Genomic DNA, 27352 nt, shown 5'->3' with positions numbered 1-27352 from the left:
TTTAAAAGAAAAGAAAAGATAAGGTTATCTCTAATGATAGCTATTATACAAATGTACAGTATATTAGACAAATGTATGAGAGCACCCTCAATAATTATATCCCACAGTGAACTCTGTTGACTCGCCTGGAGAGACCTGGATTGGTTCCACATAATACAACTTGCAAAAAATATTATCACCACCAGAAGAAGCTCTTGCACAAACATGGTCGATCGCTTCAGTTCACCATTGCAAAGCCCTCAAGCTGAACTATAGTAATAAGTGAACATCCCTGCAATCAGTGGGAAATCTGTCTGGATCTTGCCATGTAGAACGAAGGTAGGCAGCAAATGGATCTGCCAATCAGGCTTACTCTTGTCTCTGACTGATGCCACACAACTCAAAGGAAAGAGAAAGAATAAGATCTTGTAAAGTGTGGGTTTTGAGAAGACAACAGGGAAGAAAAATGTCTTCAGGAAAAAAATAGAACGGAGGTCCTCCATCACTGCCTTCTAACAATAACTGGGAGGCACACCAAACATGTAATCACTCTTAATAACTAGGGGAGGATAATAGATCATGTCCCTCCCCACAAAAAAGTACATGTGGCAGTGGGGAACACCCAGATGTCTCCACTTGGTGCTATGTGAGTTGTGGTGCTGTGAGCAAGATACTTAAATAAATAAATCCAGGGTGCACTTTAGGGAAACCTTCAACCTTTGTAATTGCAGCATGGTGAAACTTCCTCTGTGCTTTCAGCCTCTGGCTTTTGGTCATTCTGGTTTTGATTATATTACCCATTCTGGGTATACAGCAGCGGGTGGGGAATGTCATGTCTGAGGACCTCTCCATCCTACCCTTGGGACTGTCCCCAGGTCAAGCCTCTTTCCCAGGCTACACGCCTCACTAGTCCTGCTCTACACCCTCCAGTAGCTGAATTGTGTTTCTGAGCTGTGATGATGCCTCTTACTTGTCTGGATGGAGAGATGTGTGTGAGTGCAGAAATCTCAGATTTTTGTTTGGCTAGCATATAGCCTGCTGCACAAATGGAAGAGTCATAGCTGTTGTTCCACTGGGGTTGGGGTTTTGTTTTGCCTCTTTTCTGCCCCGGGGCCGAAGTTGGTCCATGAGACCATTTCCCCACAAAGACGCGATTTCCCCCCAGTAAGAAGATATGGTAATCGGGAAAGTTATCTTTGGGTGCCTGAAAGCTGCTCCTGTTGAATTTGTGTCTTTTAAGCACCTAATACACCGAGCTAAAAATCACATGGAAGCATCTTACCCTAAACACAGTAGAATTTGCTAGCATGAAATCAGTTTTAGGAATAACGAAGTTACAGTGTTGACAACACCCACACCCAGTTAGCATGTTTATAAGCAGATACCAAGAATGCAGACTGGCTGCAGGTGTGAGCCCACCCTAATCCCAGAAATGTGGACCTCCTCAGTATCTTTTGCATATTCTGATTTGTTCAGTAAAGTCATGCTCTTTTGCTGACTTCACAACTTTTTGCAGATTTCACAAAATTTGCTGACTTTTGCAACTTTCATAAAAACCATGCCTTTTGGAAGCAGATAATCGCTGACGCTTTGAACCAACTGATCTGTCTCAATAGTGATGAGGCTAAAGCTTGTGGGTATACTGTTTTTAACTGGATAGGAGTGTTTAACATGGTATACAATGGGATAAAGAAAAAACCAAGGTGCACCTAGGCAAACATAACTGCTTGACTAAATGAGGCCACCTTGTGGCAATGTATTGGTATGGCTGAGGAAGAAACTTTTTTTGCTTTCATTACAAGTCAGCTGAGACTGCATTCCCAGGAATTCTTACCAGGGAGCAAGTCCTTACTGAACTCAGGTGAATTTATGATTACACAGTGAGTCAGGAACATGAAGACAACAGGGCTTGGGTCCCAAAATAGTTAGAAACGGACATTTATTTTTTAAAATGATACAATTCATTTTTAAAGCCTATTATGCCTTTCCCTTTAATTCTTTTGGTGCGCCCTTTAAATCAGAGCAATTTTGCATTTCAGAAATGCAAAATAATGTTTTAAATCAAGCCCCAGTTTCTACTGTAATCATTCCTAAACAAAAGCACACTGTAAATAGATGTATGCATTAAAATATGTCCCCCCCCCAAATTATTTATTCTTTCTAGGCTCATCTCAACTTCATATTATTTCTTAAAATGTTGAGGCCATGATCAAATATAATTTCAGTGCATAACTCCATATTGGATATAATAGTTTAGAAAAAGGTGAATAGATCGTTTATACAATGGAATTATGAGTTTATGCTGTAGGATAGTAAGCAGAAATCAGTTACTATACCAGTTTAAAAATGTAGATTTCTGCTTGTCTACATTCTACAGAATGTGCTCCAGTAGCACATGCAGTGATACTGGTTAACACCATTTGCTGGCTGACTAAGCATGCAGTACTAATCCACTTACTGGGTAGTAAGTCCTCTGTAATTCATTGGGAATCACTTCTGAGTAGACATGATTAGAATTGCAATCTGCAATACTGTGAGCACTTACTTTAGAATACTAAACTCAGTGGGATTTTTTAATATACATGGATAGGCAGAAACTATAAATGCCTATTGCATTCAGGAGGCAGTAAGTTTACTGAGCAGAACAGTGTTTTCCATTAGATGGAATAAAAATGTTTGTGTTATTTCATTTGCAGCTGGAGTACAAGATTTGCATAATTGCAGTGTGTAGGAATGTCAAAAGGCATAAAACAGAAATAAAGTATTGCCCAGGTGGTCTCAGCAAATTATGAAAGGCAATTTACTCCTGCAGTGGTAATGCACCTTTATTTGGGACTAAGTTGAGTTAACAGGCTTATTTCTGAATAAACAGGCTCAAACTGTAAACTTCAAGTGTGAAAATGGCCTAAAGACTCATAATTAATGAAGCACAGCAGCACTATTTTCACGTGTCCCTGAAAGTGCTTCAATACATGAGGCTTAAATCACTAAGGCTCAGTTCTATATAGTGGTACCTCGGTTTACGAACAGTCCTGTTTATGAACTATTCAGTTTACGAACTCCGCAGAACAGGAAGTAGTGCTCCGGTTTGCGAACTTTACCTTGGTCTACGAACGGTGGAAGGGCACTGGCGGTGGGAGGCCTCATTAGGGAAAGCGTGCCTCAGTTTAAGAATGGATTTGGTTTAAGAACGGATTTCAGGAATGGATTAAGTTCATAAACCGAGGTACCACTACACTTAGCCAGGGTAGGTCCTATTCAGCTCAGTAGAATTTATTTCTGAGTAGACATTTATGGGCTTGCACTGCACAGCAACATCCTATACTCATTTACTTGACTCAAGGAACTCAGTAGGACTGACTTTTGAGTGAAGATGAATATGATCAGACTTCACCCTTCTTGTATTCTATAAAGCTTTTTGCAGAGAACTTCTCTTCAGAATCTCTCCTCCATCAGATAGAAATGAGCAAAACAACATGCTTATACTAATGGGCCACAAAACTGTGGAACAAAAGATGCCCACCTTGGAGTTCAGTCCATTCTTGCAGCTGTTTTCGTTCCCCTTCATAGCTCTGGGAAAGAACCATGACTCCTCACTTGGGGGAAGTTCTGCCTATTCTCTGCTAGGACGGAACCCATATTCTTGGCATGCTGGGTTTTCTAAAACAATGTTTTCAAAAATCTTAATTCTTGGATATTATTTTGCTTACATGTGTGATATAAATTTAGCTTGATGTATAGCAGGTGGCTGAGTTCACTTGCTTTGGTTATCTGGTTTGCACGCACAATTAGTTCTTCTTTTGTGCTTGGGACATACGTTGTTTCCAGATGACCAATTTATTGAGCATTCATCCTGAGTTGTTTGCACAGAGTTTGCTGGGAAGATATATGAAGTCAGCTATTTAGTGAGTATTCATTTTGATCTGTTTGTATATGATGCCTCTTCAAGCAATTGTTATCCAACACTTTCCAGTGCCTTTTCCCAACAAGTTCCTGACTGCAAAAATTTCAGATTTATATAGAAATCTGTTTATAGTTTGGATTGTGTTACGTTGATACATGTTGGTCTGCTATCATGTGCTGTTGTATATTGTCTGATTGAATGACAGAACAGGTTGTAAGCACACAAACACATATACCTTAAATGAAAAGAATGCTTTTGCTGGGCTCTGTCTCTTTATTGTCCAGGTACAAATATATGATGCTGAAGTTGGTTACTAGTTCCCAGTTTCTTATTTGAAACACAGCCCAGTAAAAAAAAAGCTGAAGTTTTTATGTCCCTAAAATAAGCTTTGACTGAGCTATATTTCAAACTGTCTTGCAAATATAGAGTAGGGGACTTCAGCATCGTCAAAAATACTGCCTTTCAAGATTTGACAATACACTTTTGATATGTATTTTAATATTGTTCTACACTGTCTAAACACAGGAGGCATGTAGAAATGCTTTAAATAAATAATAACCAATGTAGGCTTAATATTTAAACCGCAAATTGGGAAAATGGTTTTTTAAAAAGTGGTTTTACTGTCAAGTTGCGAATTTTCAGTACCTTGAAGATTTAACAGCGGTATTGTGACATGTATTTGTGTGAACCAGATGGCACCTTTTCATATGCATGACTTGCTATCCTCAGCCAGTGGATGCACCCATCTGAACATCTCTGTATGCCTATATAGACATGCACACACACATGTGTGTAATTATGCCTGTAATCCACCAGGCTGTGAATTTTTATTTTATTTTATTTTATGGTGGGGGGCGTGAACTGGGCTGCGGTGCTTTTACCCTCCCACCTTCTCATGTATGTTAGCCGGGTAAATTGTTATCTGACGAAACAAGCTTTGGTGTCCCAAAACCTGACGCCGCTATAAATTCTGTAGGCTCCACACAAGCCTCTGTGTGTTTTGCTGTAACCCACCAGCGGGGCTCACACGAGCATCGCGAATAAAAGTCTCAGCAACAAAGGAGCGTGACTTTTATATAAGCGCGAGGCGAGGAGGAGAAGAAAGGAGAGCGAATGAATCAACTGCGGCGGGCGAGGGCGCACCTCCGCCTCAAGAGCCGCTTCAAACCCCCCCCCCCCGCTACCCTCCGCCCCACACAACGCTCCCCCGCCCTTTCCGAGCCTCCTAACGGACAGCTGCTGCCTTTATGGGAGAACCCGCGAGCCCCTTGCTTAGAAGACCAATCCCAGTTTCAGGTCCCGCCCCTGCTGGCGTGCCATTGGCTGGCGGAGCCGGCGCTCTGCAGTCCCGGCCTCGGGGTGCTGCTGAGGCGATTTCTGAGGTGCAGCCGCGGCTTCGAAGGCTCAGACGAGCGAGGAGCCGAGCGGAGCGGAGGAGGCGCTGCTACCGCTGCTGGGACCTCCGGTCCCTTCTCCCGCCGTGGCCTCATGCCCAGCCGCGCTGCTGCCCCCGTTTGGGTGCCTAGTGGAGGGGTTGCCGGGCTGCTTCTCCTCCTCCTCAGCCGCCGCCTCTTGGGGCGGTAGCTGGGGCAGGGGAAAGGAGCGGCGGTAGAGCAGCCGCTGCCCCCCCACCCCCGCCGTTTCCCGCCCTCCGAACAAAGGCGCCGCCAGAGGCCCCCGCCTCGCCCTCCGCTGCGAGATGGCGTCGTTCAACATCGGGGGACTCAACGCCTCCTCTCGGAGGAGAAGCGTCCATTCCCGCAACGCCACTGTCGAGAGGCGGAATCTCATCACCGTCTGCAGGTGAATTGGCTCCACCACACACACGCAGGCACACGGGTTTGTCTCCGTATGTATGGGGCTGCATGTGTCGTTGATAACCCCGCTCAGTTGGCGGTCCTGCTCTGCAATGCGTGCCCAGCAGACCCCCGCTGTGTTTCAAGGAGCTTGCACAGTAAATGCCTTCAGGTTTTGCTGCCTTAACCCGGAGTAAGCGCCACCACCCCGCGCTCTTTTTCCGTTCCGCTCTTGCATTTAACAGCAGGGAGGGAACCCCAGCTTCTTCTCCCCCACGCTGGCTCTGAATGGTGGTGGGGTGTGTGAAAGGATGCTCAGGGCGCAGCTAAACTCTGCTTAGGTAGACTTCGGGAGCAGAATAGGGAATTCCCTCTACTTTTGCATTCGTCTTTTCTCTCTCCTCCCCCTCCTTACACCTTCCTGATGCATCTGTGCAGAACTCTATCCCATCTGAATTTGCTACAGCTAATTGCATGTGCGCTGTTAGATGTGTCAAGTAGGGGATCCTGGACTGGAATGTGATCTGTGTTAGGGCATTTGTATGGTGAGTGACGGTGTATAGCCTGCCTGATTCTGGCCCCATCAGGTGCTTTTGATGATTCATAGAATTATAGAGTTGGAAGGGACTAGTCATCTAGTCCAACCCCCTGCAATGCAGGAATCTTACGCTCAACATGGGGCTTGAACCCACAATCCTGAGATTAAGAGTCTCATGCTGTACTGACTGTGAATGCCAAGAGAGAAATATTACTATACTAAGCCCTTGAGTTTGTATTTGCCCCATTAGCAATACAGGATGCAATCTCTCTACCTCGCAGCTCAGTTATACTTGAACCAGATCTCAGCTTGACAACAGTCTGTGTTGAATGTCATGGTACTACTCCAAAGCATATGGAGGGAAAGTGGTATTCTATTAATGTGACTAAGGAAATGTGACTAAGGAAAACACGGGGTATGTATCTGCAGAAGAGAACTGGTGTAATGGTAATGATGACAAGCTCCTATTGCTAAGGGGAGGCAAAACCTTCCCCTTATCACAGATGCTGTGTCTGGCTGAGTTCCCATGTGTTTGTGTCCCTGGAGTTCTTCCCCATACAAATGAATGGTTTAGCTTTGCCATTCATTCTATTGGGGGGAGATTAAAGGCTGCTTTTGTGGCACTGTTATAGTAAAGGCAAAAAATGTCTCACACGGAATGGCATAGATTTCACTGAACCATGGTGTGTCTTCATCTCACCAGGGAGCAGTCTCACCACCCACCTCCATCTTTAATAATGATGTGCATTTTGCTGCTCCATTGATATCAGCCTCTTCCTAGCATATATGTGCTTTCTCTCTGTAATGCTCCGTTCATAACATTCTGTCCAACTCTAGCAGTCTCAGAGTTTGACTCTGAATATGAAGTGTTACGTCTATTAAAACATTTGTCTGAGTTCCATAGGACACAAGACATAGGTTGAAGTCTAAGATATAGCTGAGGTAAGGCAAACCTACCATTCTCACCAGACATTGGGATCCCTGAGTCTAGGAGCTTAGTATCTCCCATGTCAGTGAACATCTCACATTTGGTTCTATGGGTAAAAACCCCCCACTCACTTAGGAACAAGGTTGCAGTGGAAGAAAACCTGTCAAGCCACCAGTGGGGATACCATAGGAGCTGCTGTGGTCCAGACATGCATATATGTCAACACTTCCATCCCTTCAGGCTGTATTTGTGGGAGAGGCTTTTCTCTCTCTCAATTATCTATGCAGGTTCTGAGTTGCAAGAAGGGAAAACATTCCTTATTTCATTACTGGTATGGGTTTGTGTTTGGTTGAGGGGAATGAGAGGGTGGCTAGGTGTGAAAAAGCCAGATTGGCTCTGTTGCCTTTTCCAGAACAATGGTCTCAGTGCTGGTCTGATGGTATGGTCAAGGTAAATGCAGGCATGTAATGGAACTGAAGAAAATAAGGGAAGTGATCAGTCCCCTCTTTGCTCTTCATGTGATGCTCCCTTCCCAAATTAATGACAGACAGAGTAGTATTCCTTTTTAAACTTTATTTATTAAATCAATAATATATACTTCAATTACATACACAAATAAAGAAAAAGCAATGCATTTGAGTGAAAATTAATCATGGATAATACAAATTTGGGTCATTTCATTCACAATCCTGGGGGGTATATTATTACTGAGAGACAGTAATATATTTTTTTTAAGATTTGTTTTATTGTCTTCCAGGTCTTATGATATTCACACTTAAAGCTGAAAAGTTAATAAATATTCCAAATACTAGTGTATTTTACAGGAAGCATTTGAACATTGCTATCATCATCTGTTGTAAATATATATTACAATCAGGAAGACTTGGCTTAAATGTGGTTATAGCCATATTTATGTTTATGGGTATTTTTCTTTACCTTTGTGGAATTTCATATGCTCAGCTTCTTGTATAAGCTGGTATGCTGACACTTACACATGCATATTTACATGTTCCAGAGTCATAGATGGTTAGTAAATTAATGTTGAATGTTCAGGCACCGGAAATTCATTTATGTGTAATGGCATATTCTTGGAACCCTGCACAGGCAAACGTGTATTTCTCTTACAAAAAAAAGAAGAAAAAGGCTGGCACAGATAAAACTAAGGCTCTAAACATTAATGGTGCCATTACTGTATTCTTAGTTGCTCTATTCTGTAGAAATTGCCTTTCATTTAGCTCTATACATTAGAAATAGATTTTTCTGTATTATAGCATGTCAATTGATTATTTTCAGGGTTTTATTATCTCAACTTAGAACTATATTTGGGGAGTTTTTTATGTGAACTGGGACACATTGTCATATCAAAATGTGAGTAAAAAAGAATGCTATGGGTGTTGAATTCACATTGTGGGTAACTTTCAGTGAATTTAACACCCACAAACTTGTCATGTCTCACATAATTCAACTGATAGCCCTCTTCAGGTCCTGTTTTTCCTTTTTCATCCTCCAGATTTGTGCCAATTTGTGTCCTGTATTTAGTTTGTGTGAGAATTCATTGTAGTTTTAAAGTATGAAGAGAGACTAATGCTCTCCTCCCCTCTGCTGTAACAGAGAGATAAGATGCATACTTGCTGCCAATATTTGATTTAAAAAAGCCTCAGAGCATATACTCAATTCCTAAGCTCTGTTATTCAACACTTGTTCAGGTCTTCTAGCAAAGCTCTGGAAATATGTACTTGCCTGCTCATTTGTAGCAGTCAGAATGGTCTTCAGGCAACCAAGCATAACCTCATCCTTACTTCTGCATATGATTGTGCTCTCTCCTGCCAGATGTATCTACAAATACATCCTTCCATTATGTTTTTTGAATTGGGACAATTAAGTACTGTGCTGTGGCTGCTACATCTGCAGTCCAGGTTTGATACAGACAGGCTGAGTGCCAACCTGACAGCACCAGTAGCTGTGATTCTCCAGTTGAGTAAATGCAGCAATGTACTATAGGTGTTTATCATGCAACTAGTGAGATGGGAATGGGTGGGAGGGAGGTACTATTGTGTATCTGCATGAGTGGTGTTTTACTTTACCAATTTTATTATTTCGAAGTGTTTAATATCTAACTATTTTTTTAATTATTTTTTTTTTAACAAATTGTGTAGTGTGTACCACTCAGTTACTACTATCTGGTGGAAGAGAAATTAGGGCAAGCTCATTGGCCCCTCCCACATCATTGTGTTCCCATTACCAGATTCATCATCTTCCACATACTAGAAGTCTATCAGGAAGCCTTCTGTGCTCATGTAGGCTTCCCATCTGAAGGAGTTTAGAATGCTCTTCTGGGGAACTAACTCAACACTTTGGTTAAATACTTGGGATAATATCCGTTGTAATCTGAACTTCTTAACAGAACAAATATACCACTTTGAAGAGGCACAAATCAACTGCTTGATTGGCTGTGCAGTAAGAGATATTTGCATACTAAGGTGGAATATAGTAAAAAAAACTCAAATATTGTTGAAATCTAAATCTGTTTGTTTTGGAAATTACAAACATTAGTGGTGTGCTATTGTCAAGAAATATGCTTCTCTAAAATACTATGCTGTCCAACCTGCATTATATTTTAACATAAATTAAACTCATGCTTTTTGTATCTTAGGTTTTCTATCAAGACACTGATTGATCGATCCTGTTTTGAAACTATTGATGATTCTTCTCCTGAATTTAACAATTTTGCAGCCATTCTGGAACAGATTTTAAGCCATAGACTCAAAGGTAACTGTTCAGATTTTATGTTAAATGGCACTGGATCATCTGCCTATACGTTGCAAATATAAATGAGGTTTAGGCTGTTTTAATTGTTATGGCTTCATCATAAAGAACAGACATTTTATCATTCAGGCATATATATTTTAATTGTTTATTTCTCTTTCTGATATTTGTTTCAGGTCAAATCACTTGGTTTGGTTATGAAAGTCCTCGTAGCTTCTGGGATTATATTAAAGTAGCTTGTCGCAAGGTTTCACATAACTGCATCTGCAGCATTGAAAATATGGAAAATGTTAGTTCTTCAAGAGCCAAGGTGAGAAGACTATACATTCATTTTTAAACTTTCTAATTTATAGCTGATGTCCCTATGCTATTTGCTGCTGTTAAACATTTTATATTGATAGATGTATGCAGAAGCTTTCTGTGCTGGTTTATTTTGAGGTACATTAATCCTGTGAACAGATCAGGAACCTTATATTTTATTAAAGCCTGTAAGACTTGTTACATAACTTGACTCATTCATGAGTTTTTGATTCTACCTTCTGTGATGAGCCAAGTGTTGTGTGTTTGCGGTTGCATGTGTGTTTTGGAAAGCAATAGATGATGTTACTGCTCTAACCATGGGTCTGTAAACATGATCATTGCTATCATCAAAATGCTGTTTTAAATACTGCATTTGACCAGATCTCATAACACGAAAACTTTAGTATGAATCTTTTTCTGGTGAGTGTAGGTGTGTATTAATATTTTGAGTTTCATATAACTGCATCTCAAAGGATTCTTAACTTGAAAGTTTCCATATGGTTTCCTGACAAAAATAGAAATAGTACAGTAAATTTTATTTTGTATTTCTTAACTTGTTAAAGCAGAAATGTATTGTTCATAACTTTTTTGGGGGGGAATATATGTAAAATCTGTTAAACTGGTAGGACATTGTAGCCCTGTGGATGAAAAGTTAGCCATTCTTGCACATCTGTTTCCTACTTGTTGGGAACTTTGCTAACAAGAAGAAGAAGCAGAAGAAAAACTTAGGTAAAAGCGGTGGTCACAACTTTCTTAAGCTTAGGTGCGTTGCAGGAATATGTTTTCTGTGAAGACTGCTGTTGGATAATTATATCTTGCTTCTCAGATTAATGATTGTTTCTAGAAAAACAGTACTGAGTCTGAATGATATAGCCCATTCTACCACCTTATTCTATGGTATACGGAAACAGCCTGGTGTTTGTGATATTTTGGTTTGCCTAAAAAAGATATTGCCCTAGTATTACCATATACAGTGTACAGTGATGTACATTTATTTAAGGGTGGATGCATGATGCAGGCTGTGTGGTGTGGTGGCATGCGTGAATATGCAGGAGACAAGTGGTGAGAGTTCAGCTGTCATCTGGTTTGGATGATTTGGAGGAAACCATTACTCCTCTGTGCTTTCATTGTGGGTTGGCACTAACAAATACTTGAAAGAGATTGCTTTTAAAAAAAACCAAACCCCACCCACCAGAATTGCTTACACTTCTGAGTACTTGCTTATTTATTTTTTTATTTTTTTAATGAAATCCACTGGGGTTTTGCTACAATAAGATTTGTTCACTTTAGACTTAATTTGGGGAGAAATGGACTGCAGGTGAATGATCACCAAGTGTGAAGCTTATTGCTATGTGACACTATTGTTTTCCTTCTGTCAGCTTGAATGGTTTTCAGAGATATAAATTGGATTCAGTTGTTCTGTCTAACAATACCTAATTCATGGCTGCTGCTTTTTCAGGGAAGAGCTTGGATTAGAGTAGCGCTTATGGAAAAGCATTTGTCTGAATATATTTCCACAGCTTTGAGAGACTTCAAAACAACCAGGTATTAATCTCCTTTATTCAACAAAAAATTGAAGTATTTTTCAAAAGTTCATCTGTGTAATACTTTTATTACCCCAACATTTGTTCAATTATTGGGACTTATTCATTTTTCACTTTTCAGCTTTTCACTTTTTGTGCTAAAAATGATTATAGAAGGAAGGTCCTAATTAGCCAGATGTTTATCTACTCTCTCCCCAGCTGGCTCACTTTGACAGGTGGGTGGGGCATTATCTGATATTACAATCACATCAGGTCACTGATATGTGGATGGACCCACCCTCCTGTCAGAGTTGACTTACATTGGTGGGGGTGAGGACAGTAACCAGAAAAGCAGCAGCTATCAGGATGAAACTCATCAATTCAGTCATGTTCTCTGCAGGTTTCTGAGCAGGCTTTAACACACACACACCATCAGTTGATGAGGGTGGGCAAAATTTTGCTGCCTTGTGGGGAACTGGTGTGCACAAACAACACGGGATTGAACCCCACCCTCATCCATAAGAGATGTCAGTGGATTGACTGGTGGGCATGGTTTTGGAAAAATGGTGTTGCAGGCCAAATTGGATTCCCTGCTTTATATAGTGATGGAATACCAAAATCTAGTACATGCTGGATAATATGTTTCTTTTTTCAGAGTAACATTTTACTTTATACTGGCCAGTTGATGTGATTAAATAGGGTTTAACACTTGCGTGCCCATTTCACAATAGCCTTGAAAACTGTGGGAAGAGTTGATGTTCCAGTTGCAGTGTTGAGCAAAGTAGTTGTGTTAACTTTGTAAATATGAAATTGCTAGCTGACAATGCTGATTGTTTAGTTTGTCTTTAACTTTGTGTAGCTAGCATGTCACTAAAATGGCAGAGAGTATAACTGAACTGGAAATTAATCTTATAGAAGATTCTATGAAGATGGAGCAATTGTCCTGGGAGAAGAAGCAAACATGCTAGCTGGTATGCTGCTGGGCCTCAATGCTATAGATTTCAGGTATTCCTGTGGATTTAAAACTTCTGTGGTATAAGGTTGTTGAAGTATGAGGAGGGGAAGCTTATGAAATTTGGCATTGGCAATAATGCTAAAAGTTCATAAGCTTATTTTGTCCCATATGTAATTGATTTGTCTTCAATTTTTTGGTGGCATATGTCCTAAAATGCCAGTCTGAAACTTGTATCCTGTTTTAAATCTAGCTTATTGTAGGTACCTTTTCATTATGTTTTTAGTTGTAGAGTTGAGCATATAAGTGCAGCTACTTGCTCAGCATGTACGTATCTCACATTCAGGAAGTTAGCTTTGCTGAATGTCATCAGAAGATGGGAGGAGTGTCTTGTTTTTCCAAGGTAAAACTGGAAATCAACACCAAGTGTTACATCAGATGTAACACTGCTGTGCTTTAGTATTATGTTAACCTTCGCAAGCTTCAGACTTACATGCTCCCCTTCTCCTGGCACTCTTGCAAGGAGGAGATCAGAAGCATTTGCTTTCTAGTTTTAAACTGACCACAGATCCCAGTTGAGAGAACAGTGATTAAACAATGTTTCATGAACAAGCCAACATTACAAACCATATTTTTGATCCTGGCTTGTTTGAACTACCCACAGTTTCTGCAATTTCAGATAATGTGGGGAGCTGTGGTTAATTTTAAAATGGAAAATCTCCTTGGGGCTGCATCAAAGGAAGAAAGGGGAGGGTGTGTGTGCAAGTTTGAGAGTCATGCAGATTTATTCATGGAATGCCAAGTCATAATTTAGTGTTGTGATCAATCAATCCCTATTCTGTGACTAAGGGTTTTCTGTTTGCTGCTCAGCGCTTTATAGTAACCATAGCTATCTGCCATACCATGGCAGAATTAAATAGTTCCTACTAATACCTCCTCAAGTTTTACCTTTGAGAGTGGTAACATCAAGTACAATACAATAATTGTATTGATTTTTTATATATTTATTGAAATAATTATAGACTGCACTTTCATTTAAAATATCACAAGAATTCTTTCTTGATTCAACACAAGCCTAACTTTTCATTACTGAAAATATTTTCTATATCTCCTGTGTACTGGCAATTTTGTGAGAAAATCAAATTATATGCTAAGGTTATTTAGTATTACTATCATTTCATTTTCTTGATTTAATATGATTACTGATTTCTTTCCTTGTATAAGCTTCTGCCTCAAGGGAGAGGGCCTGGATGGCAACTATCCAGCTGTGATAGACTTCACACCTTACCTGAAGTTCACCCAAAGGTACCTTTTTATTCTCGTAATTTCCTCTTGGCTGTAAACTTTAACTTACACCAGGCTAGCTTGACATTTATTTATCACTTCAAACACTTCAGAGTGGTTTTCCACTTGTCCTGTACTTTCTAGTTGTGGGTCCGAGTGGTTTTGCCTTTGCCCCACTGCTTTCCTCTGGAAAACCTCCTTAATGCTAAATTGGAACTAGCAGCAGTCTGCAGAAAACCCAACTGATGTTTGTTCTGATTCAGCACTAAACCACAGGTTTTCCCAGGGGAAAGCGGTGGTGCAAACAGAAGTGTTGTGAACTGCCTTGAGATCTTCAGATGAAGAGCAGTATACTAAAAAAATTAATGTGTGACTGAGCCCTAATACTGAGTTCCCAGTGTTTTGCACAAGGAAGAACTTGCAACTTCATGATGCGTTTGTAACAGATTTGAACAATTGCATCCAACCCTACTTAGGGGTCTCTTTCTTCAACAATGGCTTGCATTTCTAAAGCAGAGTCTAGATCTTTCAGCTGAATTTTGCAACAAGCTGTTCTTGGTTCTTGGTCCTTCAGTTCTGACAGCATCAGTAGTGATGAAGAAGAGCTAAGAACACTTGGCAGTAGTGGCAGTGAAAGCAGCACACCAGAAAACATTGGTCCTCCTTTCAACATGGATGAGAACAGCTGGTACAACAAATGCAAACGGGTGGAGCAAAAATACCGCCTCACACTGGAGCAGAAGGTAAAACCTTACTTTGACTGAAAGAAGCTGAAGATATTTGGTGCGTTACAATTGTAAATAGAAAATGTTAGAAACTTTATTTTAGAGAAATTTGTTCTTACCATTGGAAAATAATTGCTTTATTTTGGTATGACTTTCCAGATACGGAAACCTTCAGACATGGCTGCTTTAAACAAAAAAGGAGCTCACTAGAAGTATTTCACATTTACTTTCCTCTTGCTGTAAAAGCTCACGACTAGCCTAATGGTAGCACATGACGTCAATATAGATTATATCTCCCAAAATGAGAGTGCTTAGGAAGGACTCAGAAAATAGTAGATGATCTTTCATTTTAAAGAAGAGCAGACAGAAGATCAAAGACTTGACATACCATCTAGAGAATAGAAGCCTCTAGGATGCATCTCTTTACCCTGGCTTTTGACACTTGAGATGTGTATTTTCAAGACTCACCTTATTCCTGTGACTAATTTGTTTTGCCTGCTCTTAATACTGAATTTTAAATTATTGTAACCCTGGAGCCTGCTGGTGAAGGGTGGGTAGTGAATTTAATAAAAATGATGAAGTTGATGTCACTCTGTGCAAATATTGGGTCTGGCGAAGGAACAACACTGTTGTTTTGGCAATTCATCTGTGCTGAAGCCACGGTTTATTCCGCATCTCCCCTCTGCACCCATTGAACATAAGCCTCAGCCACTGATAGAAGCAACTGTGCTTAAAAACACTTTAGCTATAACTACTAAATTTAAAAGACGCTTTGACTATGTTTTAGTAAAAGTGGCAGGTACTTTTTGAAAGTACTAGTTCAAATTGTTCCTAAAACAATTACTCCTATCGCCTGAGTTGCAAATCTAAAACACTAAAAGTAATGTGGAATGAAAGTTGCAGAACTTTTTCTTCTTCTTGGATGTTTTGTGTCATGTAAGAACATAAAACAGAGGAAGAGCCCTGCTGGATCAGGGCTGAGGTGCATCTAGTCCAGCATCCTCACAGTGGCCAACCAGACAAAGCAGGCATATTAACCGAAAACACCATGGAAGCTTTCCCACCCTTCTGGGGTAACTGCAGCTTTCATTGGTCCGGCTGAACTATTATAATCTGAGTCCCAGCTCCTTTAGTAAAACTACACATTGAACACACTCCTGGCAACACACTATAACAATTGGAAGGCTGCCACACCTCCTGCTATTAATGGCAGATGTATACCTGACATGTTAATAACAGAACTGTACTGTATACAAAACTACTTATTTGTTAAACAGAATGATTTAAATAGGTTTTTTTTATTGATAGTTAATTACCAAAGAATAAGTTTTAACATTTTCTAACTACTTGTTTCAAGAAGTATCAAATGCAAGAGAGCTCACCAAAATACTTTAAAAATAAATTTTAAAATATTAGTTGCTTGGTTTGCAAATTTTGCAGTACAATTAATACTTATGTGTTTCTAGGGTTATCTAGAAGAGCTAGTACGCCTTAGAGAGACCCAACTGTCTGAATCCATCTCTCAGAAGAAGTTATTGCGTCAGAAGGTAGAAGCTATGGATTTGGCTCATAAAATGGAAAAGGAACAACTTGAGTACATCATTGTGGAACTGCAAGACCAGCTGTAAGTTGGATGCAGTGCAGATAACTTGATGGAGAAGTAATGTTTTTTGAATAATACTGTAGTTTTTTGGTCATTATATGAAAAAATCCAGCTCATATGTTAATCAAATTAATGTAGTTCAGTTACAAAAACTGAAATTATATTTGAAAATCCTTGGGGGGGAAACAATTTTTTTATTTATTTCCAAAAATGTATACTGCCCACTATTAAAAAAAATCATGGCAGTGAACAGCGTAAAATACACAATAAAATTACATTCATAAAACAAGTACAAAATACATCACAAATAAATCAAATTAATACATCAGCATAGCTGGATCACCCCTCAGGGAAAACTTGGGTTAAGTTTTAAGATTTAAGCAGGTGCCTAAATGTCAGTGCTGTAGGTGCCTGCCTGATGTTCATTGGAATCATTTTCCAAAGGACACATGTCACCACACAAAATGTCCTCATCTTAGTGGACATAAGATGAACTGTGGGAGCATACAAAACAACTAAGACTGCCTCTCTTGAAGACTGATGTGCCTGGCCAGTGGCATACAATGTAAGGAGTTCCCAGAGGTAACTGGTTCCAAGTTGTTCACGGCTTTATATGTCAATAACAAGACCTTAGACTTGACTCGGTAGCATATTGGCAGCCAGTGTAGCACTTTGAACACAGGTGTTATGCACTGTTGATAGGGCATCTGCTATAACAGCCTTGCTGCAGATGCCTTATCCAGTCTTAAGGGAAGGTCCACAAAGAGGGCATTGCTGTAATCCAATCTAAACTGAATGCCTGGACTACAGTAGCTAAGCTATGGTATCTACCAGTCCAGGAATAGTTGGAGTGTTGCGCCAGCTGACATCCAGGGGCAGTCCTAAGCTACACACCTGCTTCTTCAGAGGGAGAGTAACTTCACCCAGAAGAGGCGGCTAACCTATTTTCTGAATCTGGGAACCTCTCGCCTACAGAGCTTTTACCAGCTTTCTTTATTGGTCCTCACCCAGCCCACCACTGTTCCCAGGAACTGATCCAGCTTCTGTGCTGCTACACCTGAGTCAGATGTTTTGGAGAAGTAGAATTGGGTCTCATCAGTATATTGGGTGCCAGCAACATGTTGACACTGTGTTCCAAATGGCTTCTGCTCCCAGGAGATTGGCCAATAGATTTCTCTGAATGGGTACAAATTTATTCATATCACAAGAACAAATACAATGACAACATAGCAATCTGAATTGCATGAAAAAGATTGCCCTAGGCAAAAGTTACTCATCTTATGACCTCTGTGGAAACTGCAGAGGCAACCCTTGTAAGCTCCCAAAGTTCTTTAAAAGCATAAGCCACTGTCCCTTTCTTTCAGCTAATGCAGGGGCACAGGTTCCAGTGGGCAGGTGGGCCACTCACTTGTCATCACATCAGGTCACCTGTTTTTGCCTGTGTAGTTTGAAATAAAGCTATACAGATAAAGACCCAGCACTGTCCACTGATTCTGAGGGCTTGCAAGGCTCTGTGAATGGAGATCTGCACAGGGCTGCAATCCCCTTTGGGCCCAGTCTTTGCCTGCTTTGTAGGGCAGGTGAGCATGGCTTTGTCAAAACAACCTTCCAGAAGAGGTTTGGTGAGTCTGTTTAGGCCTGTGCTAATGGCTTCCCTGTCATTCCCCATGTTGCGGGAATGGGATTTATTTCTTCTTATTAAGAGATCTAGAGAGGGTTTTCCTTTAGTCTGTTGCCAGTTGTTGGAATGAACATATCCTAGACTCGAGGGCCTTTCAGAAGAGTCACTCAGAATAAACTGGAATAGGAATGGAATCCCCGCCTCGACATATGGATTCCATATTCTCCAATAAAAGTGTATAAACAACTGCATACTAATTTCCATATTATGATGTATGTGTAAGATTAAAAGGTAAAGGGACCCCTGACCATTAGGTCCAGTCGTGACTGACTCTGGGGTTGTGGTGCTCATCTCGCTTTATTGGCCAAGGCAGCTGGTGTACAGCTTCTGGGTCATGTGGCCAGCGTGACTAAGCCGCTTATGGCGAACCAAAGCAGTGCACGGAAACGCCGTTTACCTTCCCGCTGGAGCGGTACCGATTTATCTACGTACTTGCACTTGGACGTGCTTTTGAACTGCTAGGTTGGCAGGAGCAGGGACTGAGCAATGGGAGCTCACCCCGTCCAGGGGATTCGAACTGCCAACCTTCTGATCGGCAAGTCCTAGGCTCTGTGGTTTAACCCACAGCGCCACCCGCCTCCCTATGTGTAAGATTGGGTATAAGCTATTATTATTATTATTATCACCCTTCATCCAAAGATCACAGGGTAGGTAATAACCTAAAAATACAAAATAAGAACACAAAATACACAATAAATCAAAAAACAAGCCAGCAACCCCCCTCCCTGCCCACAAACCTATTTAAAGGGCCTAAGGCCTGGTTGAAGAGATGTTTTCACCTATTGCCTAGAGATATGTAATGAGGGTGCCAGGTGATCCTCCCCTCCCTGAGGAGAGCATTCCAGAATGGGGAGCCACTGCAGAAAAGACCTGTTCTCATGTTGCCCCCCTCTGGACTTCTTAGAAAGGAGGCTCATGAAGAAGGGCCTCAGATGGTGATTTCAGGGTCCAGATTGGTACATATGGGTAGAGGTTAAAGCTATTCTAGCTTTAGATAAGACAATGCATGTGACTCTTGAGATATTTTTCTTGGCAGGTTTACTTGCCTTGGACAATGTATAAAGGTTTGACTTACCAGATACTTCATTTTGAACAACTTTTAATTCTCATTCAAATTTAAAGATACCACATTATTAGAAATTTGTCAAAGATTTGTTAACTGAGATTGATGACACCTAAGTGCTGCAGTTATAGTTGCAGTGATACTTAGGTAGTTATGTAATATTTTCTTCTTTATATAATTTTATTAATTTTTCATTAATAACAATCCAATGTATTAATACAATACCAAATCATAATTCAATTAAAAAAGCCAATTGTCAGATTCCAGATTAAACATTTTGGTCGACTTCCCAAAGTCATGTTGACTTCCCACGTTAGGAGATTTTTAGGAGATGTTGATTCCTTGTTCCCACTCCAATCTCCTTATTTAATCCAAATAATACAGTTCTGATGTGGATCCTTTATTTTAACAGCCACTGATGTGTTGACTTTTGTTCATATTTATCCTTTAATTTGCAATTTGCTTATCCTTTAATTTGCAAGTATATCTGGTAACTCTGTGTGGAATGTTTTTTTTTAAAAAAACGTTCAACCTTCCTTTCTTGTTGCAATCAATCATTTTCAGCATTTCCTCCCCGTCCCCACTCCAAGGACTCAATTTTACTGTGTAGTGACCTTTCACCATCTTGCTTTTCTTAAAACTGAAAGTGGTCTGAAGTCTGGCCATTACTCCAGCCTCACTTCCAGCGTTTTCTTTGAATTCTTTCCCATCCAATAACAAGCTGATATCTTATCAACACCATAGTAAATCAAAGTTCAAGTCCTCCATAGGAGGGTATTGCCACAGAACATCCCAGTATTTTCCACACAGTTCCATTTTTTCAATTAATCCATAAGCATTATAAAGTCCTTGTTAATTCCCTCTTGCAGTCCATTATTAATTGCAATCCATTAATAATTGCAATCCATTAGTAGCTAATTTTCTTTGGTGAAGAGTTGCCAAATCATAAAACAGCATAGTGAATATGTACTGTACTGTTGAAAGTATGAAATTTTTAAATGCCCCCTTAACAGTATTTTTTTTTTTTTTTACTGGCTTCTCAGGGGGTTCTCAATTAAAGACTTGAGCTAGCACAAGCAGATTCCACCCCAATTCCCCAGATCTGATTTAGAGATGCATGATGGAAGGAGATGGAGAGAGGGTTCAATATTCTTAAGGAAATATGTTGATCTTTCTTAAAACTATATATAGAGTGTACTTCATGCATAGCGTTTTGTTTAGCTGCGTCACCTTTCCATGTAATATGTGCTTACAAATCATGTGTTGTGTGACACTTGTAGAATCTAGCCAGAAGTGGGTAGAAGGTTAAAGTTCAGATAAGATTTGTTCCAGCCTTTTTACTTTCATATATCATTTTAAAGAACATGAATACTCATGTGATTCATTCTTTTTCTTCTTTTTAAGACAACCCAGCTTGATTTTTATCACCTGTCTCCAGTTATGATGATAAGAACATAATGGCCTGCTGGATCAAGCCAATGACCAATTTCATCCAGCAGTTTGCTTCCACAGTGGCCAGCCAGAAGCTTGCGGGAAGCAGCAGCTCATATTTGTCACTAGTTTGGCATATTCTGAATTTGAACATACTAAATCCTAATAACAACCTAAAAGGCCCCCTCCCTTTATTTTGCATTATCTGTATATAATTAGAATTACATTCTAGATACAGTTCTGGCACCTAAATATTCATCTCATCATTTGATCTCAAACAGGAGTGGGCAGCTTAAATGATAAAGATTGTGTCAGTGGGGGCCATTCTAGAATGCTTTTCACAAGCAAGATGTGCATAATAAAATTGCCTTTTTTCTTTCTTAGCCCATGCTTTAGATGCTTGGTGCAGCTCTATGTGGACCTCTGGTTAATTTTGATGTTAGCTCTTTTATTAGCATTTTTTTGATACTGCATTAGTCAGATTGTTGTGAGTCATGGTTTACTTAATATGAATCATCTTTTTAGCTGCGTAGCTGTAATGCTCTGGAAAATATACTGCCATAGTTGCTTTGCATGTAGGTATAGTCTCTGTAAGAAGATAATGTGCTTTAAAGATCTGAGTGGCAGACAATATTCATTCATATATTTATATATTCTATCATATATATATATATATATATATATATATATATATATATATATATGCTTTCGTATATATATATATGTCAGAGCTGCTACCAGGTCCCAGCTCACATAGGACCACGCCACACAGCGTCCACTTTAAAAGAGTCTTTATTGAGTTACAGGTTTCATTTCCGAACTGCAGCGTGCAGCTCTACACCTTCTGCCCTAGGTCGGCGAAGACCCATCTGAGTCCCCGCCTCTTGCACACCAGCTTAATACCCTAGCCTTGCTCCACCTCCTTCGCCTCTCCCTACGTCTCTGGGTCCTTCTGCCCCCCTGGGACTCCTCCCTTCTACTCTCCTCTGACGCTGACCCCCCTGATCCTTCCGCTTCCTTTCGGCGGGCTTTGGGACCTGGCTCACTCTCCGGGCTGCTTACTGCTCCAGCTTCCGCTGCATTTGAACTTGGCGCGCGCGCCCAACTCTCTACTTTCCTCTTGACCGTTGCCTCGCTCTCTGAGGAGGGCGTGACCACCCCTGACTCGTGCCCTCCCTCCTGCTGACGGCCTCCGGAACCCGATGCCTGGCTGCCTTCCTCCCTGCTGCTCTCAGTCTTGAGCGTGGGTCCCGACTTCCAGCTGCTGCTCTCTGAATCTCCTCTGTTCCCTTCCTCCTGGGGTGTCCCCCCGGATCCCCCCCTTGCTCTGCTCACTGGGGCTCCCTTTTGGGAGTCCTCTGACTCACTGCTTAGGCTTGGAGATCTCGGTTCGTCATCATCACTCATTCTCCCTTCGGCTTCCTCCCCCTCGCTCTCTGTTTCCACCCTTCTCTGCGTCTCTGCTTCTGAACCCCTGACAATATATATCTCAGAAGAAACAGTAGATAATATTTGATTGGTTATTTAACAGCAGTTAAGCAGCTAAGTTAGTAGAACACTATCAGGTGCATATTGAGAGTTGTTTTTTGAAAATATGTTAATGAAGTTACCTTTTGCTAGCATATTCCATTGAAACATTAAAGGTATGTGTTGTTCATATAAGAAAAATACAATTTTTAAAGCAATCTGTCAGGTCTTTTACCTCTACTTCAGATTTTCCTTAAAGGAATAACTTAAGAATGGTAGGGAACAGTTGTTTGAAGCTAATGGCCGGTCAAACTCCCCCAGGTACTCAGAACTGTACTGAAAATTTAAGTGGTAGAGCAGAACATTCTGTACTTGAAACAGATGCTTAGCAACAGTTGCGCATGCTGTTAGCGATTTGAAAAATGTGTAATTGGTACTTTGGCAGTTTCTATTATGATTGGGAGGTGTGAAGAATAGATCACAGTTCATGGAAAGCATTGTCTTTTAAAACATGACTGTGACATATTTGTTAAAAATCCAGTTTGGTTTTTTTTACTATAAATGTCTGTTCTGATTCCCTTTGCTCTTTGTCCTCAACTTTGATCTCGGCAGCTAGCCACTAAATGCCATGGCATTTGAATCAATTCAGACTGTTTGGGCTGTTTTTCTTTGATAGAGGTTTAAAAATTAAATATGATTATGACTCACTGTCAGTGTGACAGAAGAGATTTAAAATTACAGGCTGGGATTTAAACTTAAATGTGATTACATGACTCATTATTTGATGAAACCGCTTGATTTTAAAAAAGATAATGCCAGAAATGAAACCCAAAACCTTAGTCCTCAACTGTGCCCTTTACATAAGAGGTAATGTAAATGGCATAGTATTTTAAATGCTCAACATTTTAAAATTATTTACAAAAGTATACTAAGAAGTGACAGAATTCATATGACGATCATGGTCTGAACTTGTGAATAGTCTGAAGCATTCCTGTTCAGTTGAAGAATCTAGCCCTTAAGCAAATTTTTAGTAAAATACCTCTTTGAAACAGATTATGCAGAAAATTGTCAAAATAATTGCATAAAAATATTGCACATTAAAATTGTGGAGATAAGATACAACTTTAAATGCAGTTACGTTGTAACAGTTTGTATAGTTATAAAATGGTGAATGCAAGTGTTTGCATATTAAAGCTGGAAAATAAAGCTGGTCTACTTCTGAGAGTGGTACTCAGGCATAAAAAGCCCCATTAATTGTTTTTCATAACCAGGAAGGCTCAAATATAATAATATTTGTAGGAATCTGTGAAAAGTTGTGTTTCACTTGTGTTCTTGTGAGTAAGGATATTAATCTGTATGAATAACATTTACATTCTGCCCTACCCCAGTCAATGGGGTGGGGGCAGTACCTTAAATATATAAACTTGGCCATCTACTTTATTATCAGGGAGTTTTACCTGGACACATCCTCTTATGATCTGATATTATCAAGACCAGGTGTATGTCTTGTGTCTTCAAGGAGTTGTGCTTTTGGTTTAGTGGGCCCAACACCCTCCCATTAGAAAGCAGGCAGGCACTATTCCTGTTAAGTTTCAGAATCCCGTTTATTTTTTTTAATTTCAAAAGGCCTTTGAATTATGAACACAATTTTATGTTGTTTTCAGACATTTTAACATATCTCTTGAATTTCTGTGTATTGTATGGCTGAGGCATATAGTGAAAAGCTGCAATTGATTACATAGAATAATCCCCCCTCTGAAGTAGATGTTAGATTATTCCATTGCTGCTGGCCAGCAGTATTAAGTTTCTTGGTATTTGCTGCATCTTCTGCTTTGCACATTCTCCCATGGCAAAAAGAGCCAAGCAAGCTCTTTTCATTTTTGCCCAGTTTGCCTTCACCAGTCATGGATCGATAGATTGTTTTGTGATATAGATATTTAATGAATTTGGACTGCTTTCTGTACAAATCCCAGGTACATGAAAAATCATTGGCAATGGGTGGGGGTGGGGGAGAATCCTAATCCTTGTTCTGACTATATTGTATTTTTTTAAATTCATTATATATATTTTATTGTTGATTTAGGATTCCTTATCCTGAAATCAGCTCTTACAGATGTTGTTCTTGCATAAGAGGAATGTGAAAAGGGGGAAATGTAGCTTGTGGTAATAGCAGGGAACAGGTGCATTTGTTTATGATTAAGATTTACTGGTTAATTGCAGATTGACTTTATTGATCTTGCTTGAGGTTAGATGGCACCTTGGGGTTCTTATTTAGAAGCCATCTGGGCATTGAGGGATATATAAATTAATAAATAATGATATGCCTTGTATGTGCTGCTTCTCTGGGTTTGCACATTCTTCTGTACTATTCTCTGTTCCTACTTTTTGCTGTTTTACATTACAAATACATTGCCAGGTTTTGAGCAGATACTCATGATGTCATAGTTCTCGCCTTTAACCAGATAGTGTTTTAAGTAACTTCAACAGAGTTACTTTTTTGTTTTCTTTCCTACGCCTACAGAGGAAGCAGTTTTTGCTTAAATATTACACTGTAATAGGGATGTATGGGATGTTAGTGGAGGCTTTCTGAGCAGACGAGACCAATGGTGGGTTCAACCATCAAGAAGGTGGTTTCTGCATGTGCTCTAGAGGGAAGTGTGGGGCAGATGGGGCTCGTCAACCTGGGAAGGTAGTACATCCAGGAGAAGGAAAGCTCTGATCCTAAACTGCTGCTTTGTGGGATACATTCAGGAGAAGAAAAGGCTAAGGAGTAAAACCTGCACAAATACTGAGTGGAGTCCCTAAGACGGTTGGATGGCTCCTTGTACGCCTCCTTCTGGCAACTCCTGCAGCCAAGCTGGTGCTAAATGTATCGCTCTGCTTTCCTTTGGACCACAACAGCAAGGCCAAGGTCTTGTCACCTCCATATACACTGCCCAAGCTTGCGCCCTGAGGTGCACTCTGTAGTCTCTTGAGACAGATAGGTGCCAGAAGCATTGCAATATAATGTTACTAAATGGCCAATAGTATGGGATGAGGAATGAGTAAAAGAGTATTTGAAAATCTTGCATAAAAAAATAAAAGTTGAATATTTTTCTTTTGAAAACAAGCACATATGTGAAAGCCCATGTTGCCTGGTGTGTAACAACATATAAAGGATTCTTTATGGCAACATTGTGTGATTTGTCATAATGCATATTAATCCATTTTTACACGCTTTGTATCACACCAAAGTTCAAGCTGGTTTATAAAAATCAAAATCTAGTGCGAACCTAAGAATAATACCAATTTAAAATACAATAAAGATAAAGGTTCAAAACAGCACTGCAAAATAGCCTTAAACAGCCCAACGTCTATCTGCAATTAAACCCGCCAATGTTCTTACTAAATGGAAAGTTTTTTGACTGAGACTTTTTGTGGATGCAATAGGAAGTACTGAAAGCACACGGGTGCCTATGGGTGTTGGAAACTCATGCCTTAGCAAATTAAAATGTTTTTTCCTGGCATCTAAAACAAATCAAAGTAGGTTCAAAGTAAATATGTTTGGAGATAACATCATACAATCAGGGTGCTGCAACAGATAACCACTGTCCTTATGATTACCACCTAATCCCATAATATCTGGCATGTGTATATTAAACTACTAATAAATTTATCATGGCTACTACTTGCAGAAAAATATATTAATCTGACTTAATAGTATGTGGAAAAATTATTTCCAGGATCAGTATTCCTGTGAAACAGCTGCTTCTGGTGCCAGTTTCCCTCCATATGTATATCATTTTTAAAAACAAAACAGAATTGGGTACACTGTCACTTTTAACTGCAGACACGAGCATATTTAAGGCAACAATGAGTACCAGTTTACCTAGAAGTAAGTTCCATTTTGAGTAGACCTGTACAGTGTAGGTTTGTGCTTTAAGGCTGGGTTTATTATTTTCAGGAAGCATACAGATACATGCCAGCAATCTGAATTTAGTCTTAAAATAGCTATGAACAATTGAAATGTGGATTTGGTATGTAACAATTGGCCTATTTGGAGCCACTTGCAGAAACAGCCTTATCTTGGCTTACTACTTGTGGCTTAAATAAAAAAAATTCCTTCCAGTAGCACCTTAAAGACCAACTAAGTTAGTTCTTGGTATGAGCTTTCGTGTGCATGTGTATCTGAAGAAGTGTGCATGCACACGAAAGCTCATACCAAGAACTAACTTAGTTGGTCTTTAAGGTGCTACTGGAAGGAATTCTTTTATTTTGACTATGGCAGACCAACACGGCTACCTATCTACTACTTGTGGCTTGTTTGGGAGAAACAAACCATGAGCACTGCTTCACACATAATGCTAAGCCAAGCCTTGTTTGCTTGCTCTGTATGTAGGCAAAGTAGAATAGGAGCAACTGAGCAGCATATACAAGCACACTGCTTGTTCATCGTAGGCCAGGGCTGGGGCCAAACTGGGCCCTCCAGGCTGTTTTGTGCAGGCCTTGCCCACCAGCCCTATATACAATGCCATGGTTTAGATGAATTAGTGCTGTGTAAGATAAGACCACTGATTTATATTTTACATGTATGCCCAGAACTTTTTCTAATCTCGTTTATTTTCTGTTCCTTGGGGAGACTGGTAACAAGTCTCCCAAGAGTGACAATTCTGGGAAATACCCTGAGCAGAAAACTATGCTGCTTGTCAATAACTAGAATTCTACTATTGTCATCTCCTCCATAAATCCGCAGTCTTGGATTCCCTTAGTTTGTTGGGTTTTTGTTTGCTATTGGGAGTTCTGACACTATACTAACATGTAGTTAGAGGCAAATAACACACCACATGCATCGTTGCATGGGCTCACATCCATGACATTTGAAATTTCAACAGATTTGAGTCATCAAGGTGGTGCTGACAACTCATTCCATAGAGAGGGGATATGTGAAGGAGATTTATCCAATAGGAGAATTCATAGTACTGGTAAGTAATCAAGCTATGGCTGTACTGTTAAGTTAAAAACACTCCCAGTCTTTTCCCATGTTAAATACTTTCTCCACTGTGAAGTATACCTGCTTTTGGTCTTACAGAAATGACACTTTTTCTGTAACTTTTCTGACCTGAGATGGTGAACTTATTTTCAAAATGATACAAATTACTTTTTTACTTAAGTCACTTTCTCTGTGTCTTTACTCTTATTTGGCTTTCTTGCTGTTTTTTTGCCTATGTGTCAAGTATAACTCATAGGTAATATATTGAGACACACATATAGATCCCAAATTATGTATTTTTCTTTACAGTAGTAGAAGTAAAATTGCACAGTGCAATATAATCAACCTGTTTAGGAGGTACACAATGCAGTTTTTGAAGAAAACCACTAGAAAATAAAACTACATTAAGTTTGCCATGAGTAACTGTATGGAAACCTTCATTA

The 27352-nt window shown here is 40.0% G+C and overlaps 1 protein-coding gene across 2 annotated transcripts in view; it reads left to right on the top strand.

Moving 5' to 3' along the window:
- The first annotated feature begins 5224 nt into the window (after nucleotides 1–5224).
- The window catches only part of RUNDC3B (RUN domain containing 3B), a 32033-nt gene continuing 9905 nt past the window's right edge, over nucleotides 5225–27352 (top strand). For both annotated transcript variants that reach the window (XM_082193224.1, XM_082193223.1), the window contains exons 1-8: nucleotides 5225–5686; nucleotides 9799–9914; nucleotides 10088–10221; nucleotides 11671–11756; nucleotides 12650–12739; nucleotides 13911–13991; nucleotides 14545–14713; nucleotides 16162–16319. In XM_082193224.1, coding sequence (XP_082049350.1) covers nucleotides 5583–5686; nucleotides 9799–9914; nucleotides 10088–10221; nucleotides 11671–11756; nucleotides 12650–12739; nucleotides 13911–13991; nucleotides 14545–14713; nucleotides 16162–16319 — 938 coding nt within the window. In that variant the 5' untranslated portion in view covers nucleotides 5225–5582. The remainder of the gene's footprint in view (nucleotides 5687–9798; nucleotides 9915–10087; nucleotides 10222–11670; nucleotides 11757–12649; nucleotides 12740–13910; nucleotides 13992–14544; nucleotides 14714–16161; nucleotides 16320–27352) is intronic.

Source organism: Podarcis vaucheri (assembly GCF_965113315.1).
Source record: "Podarcis vaucheri genome assembly, chromosome: 12".
In the NCBI taxonomy this organism is placed as follows: Eukaryota; Metazoa; Chordata; class Lepidosauria; order Squamata; family Lacertidae; genus Podarcis; species Podarcis vaucheri.
Note: the sequence above shows the minus strand (reverse complement) of the source record. Positions and strands in the feature narration are given on the sequence as shown.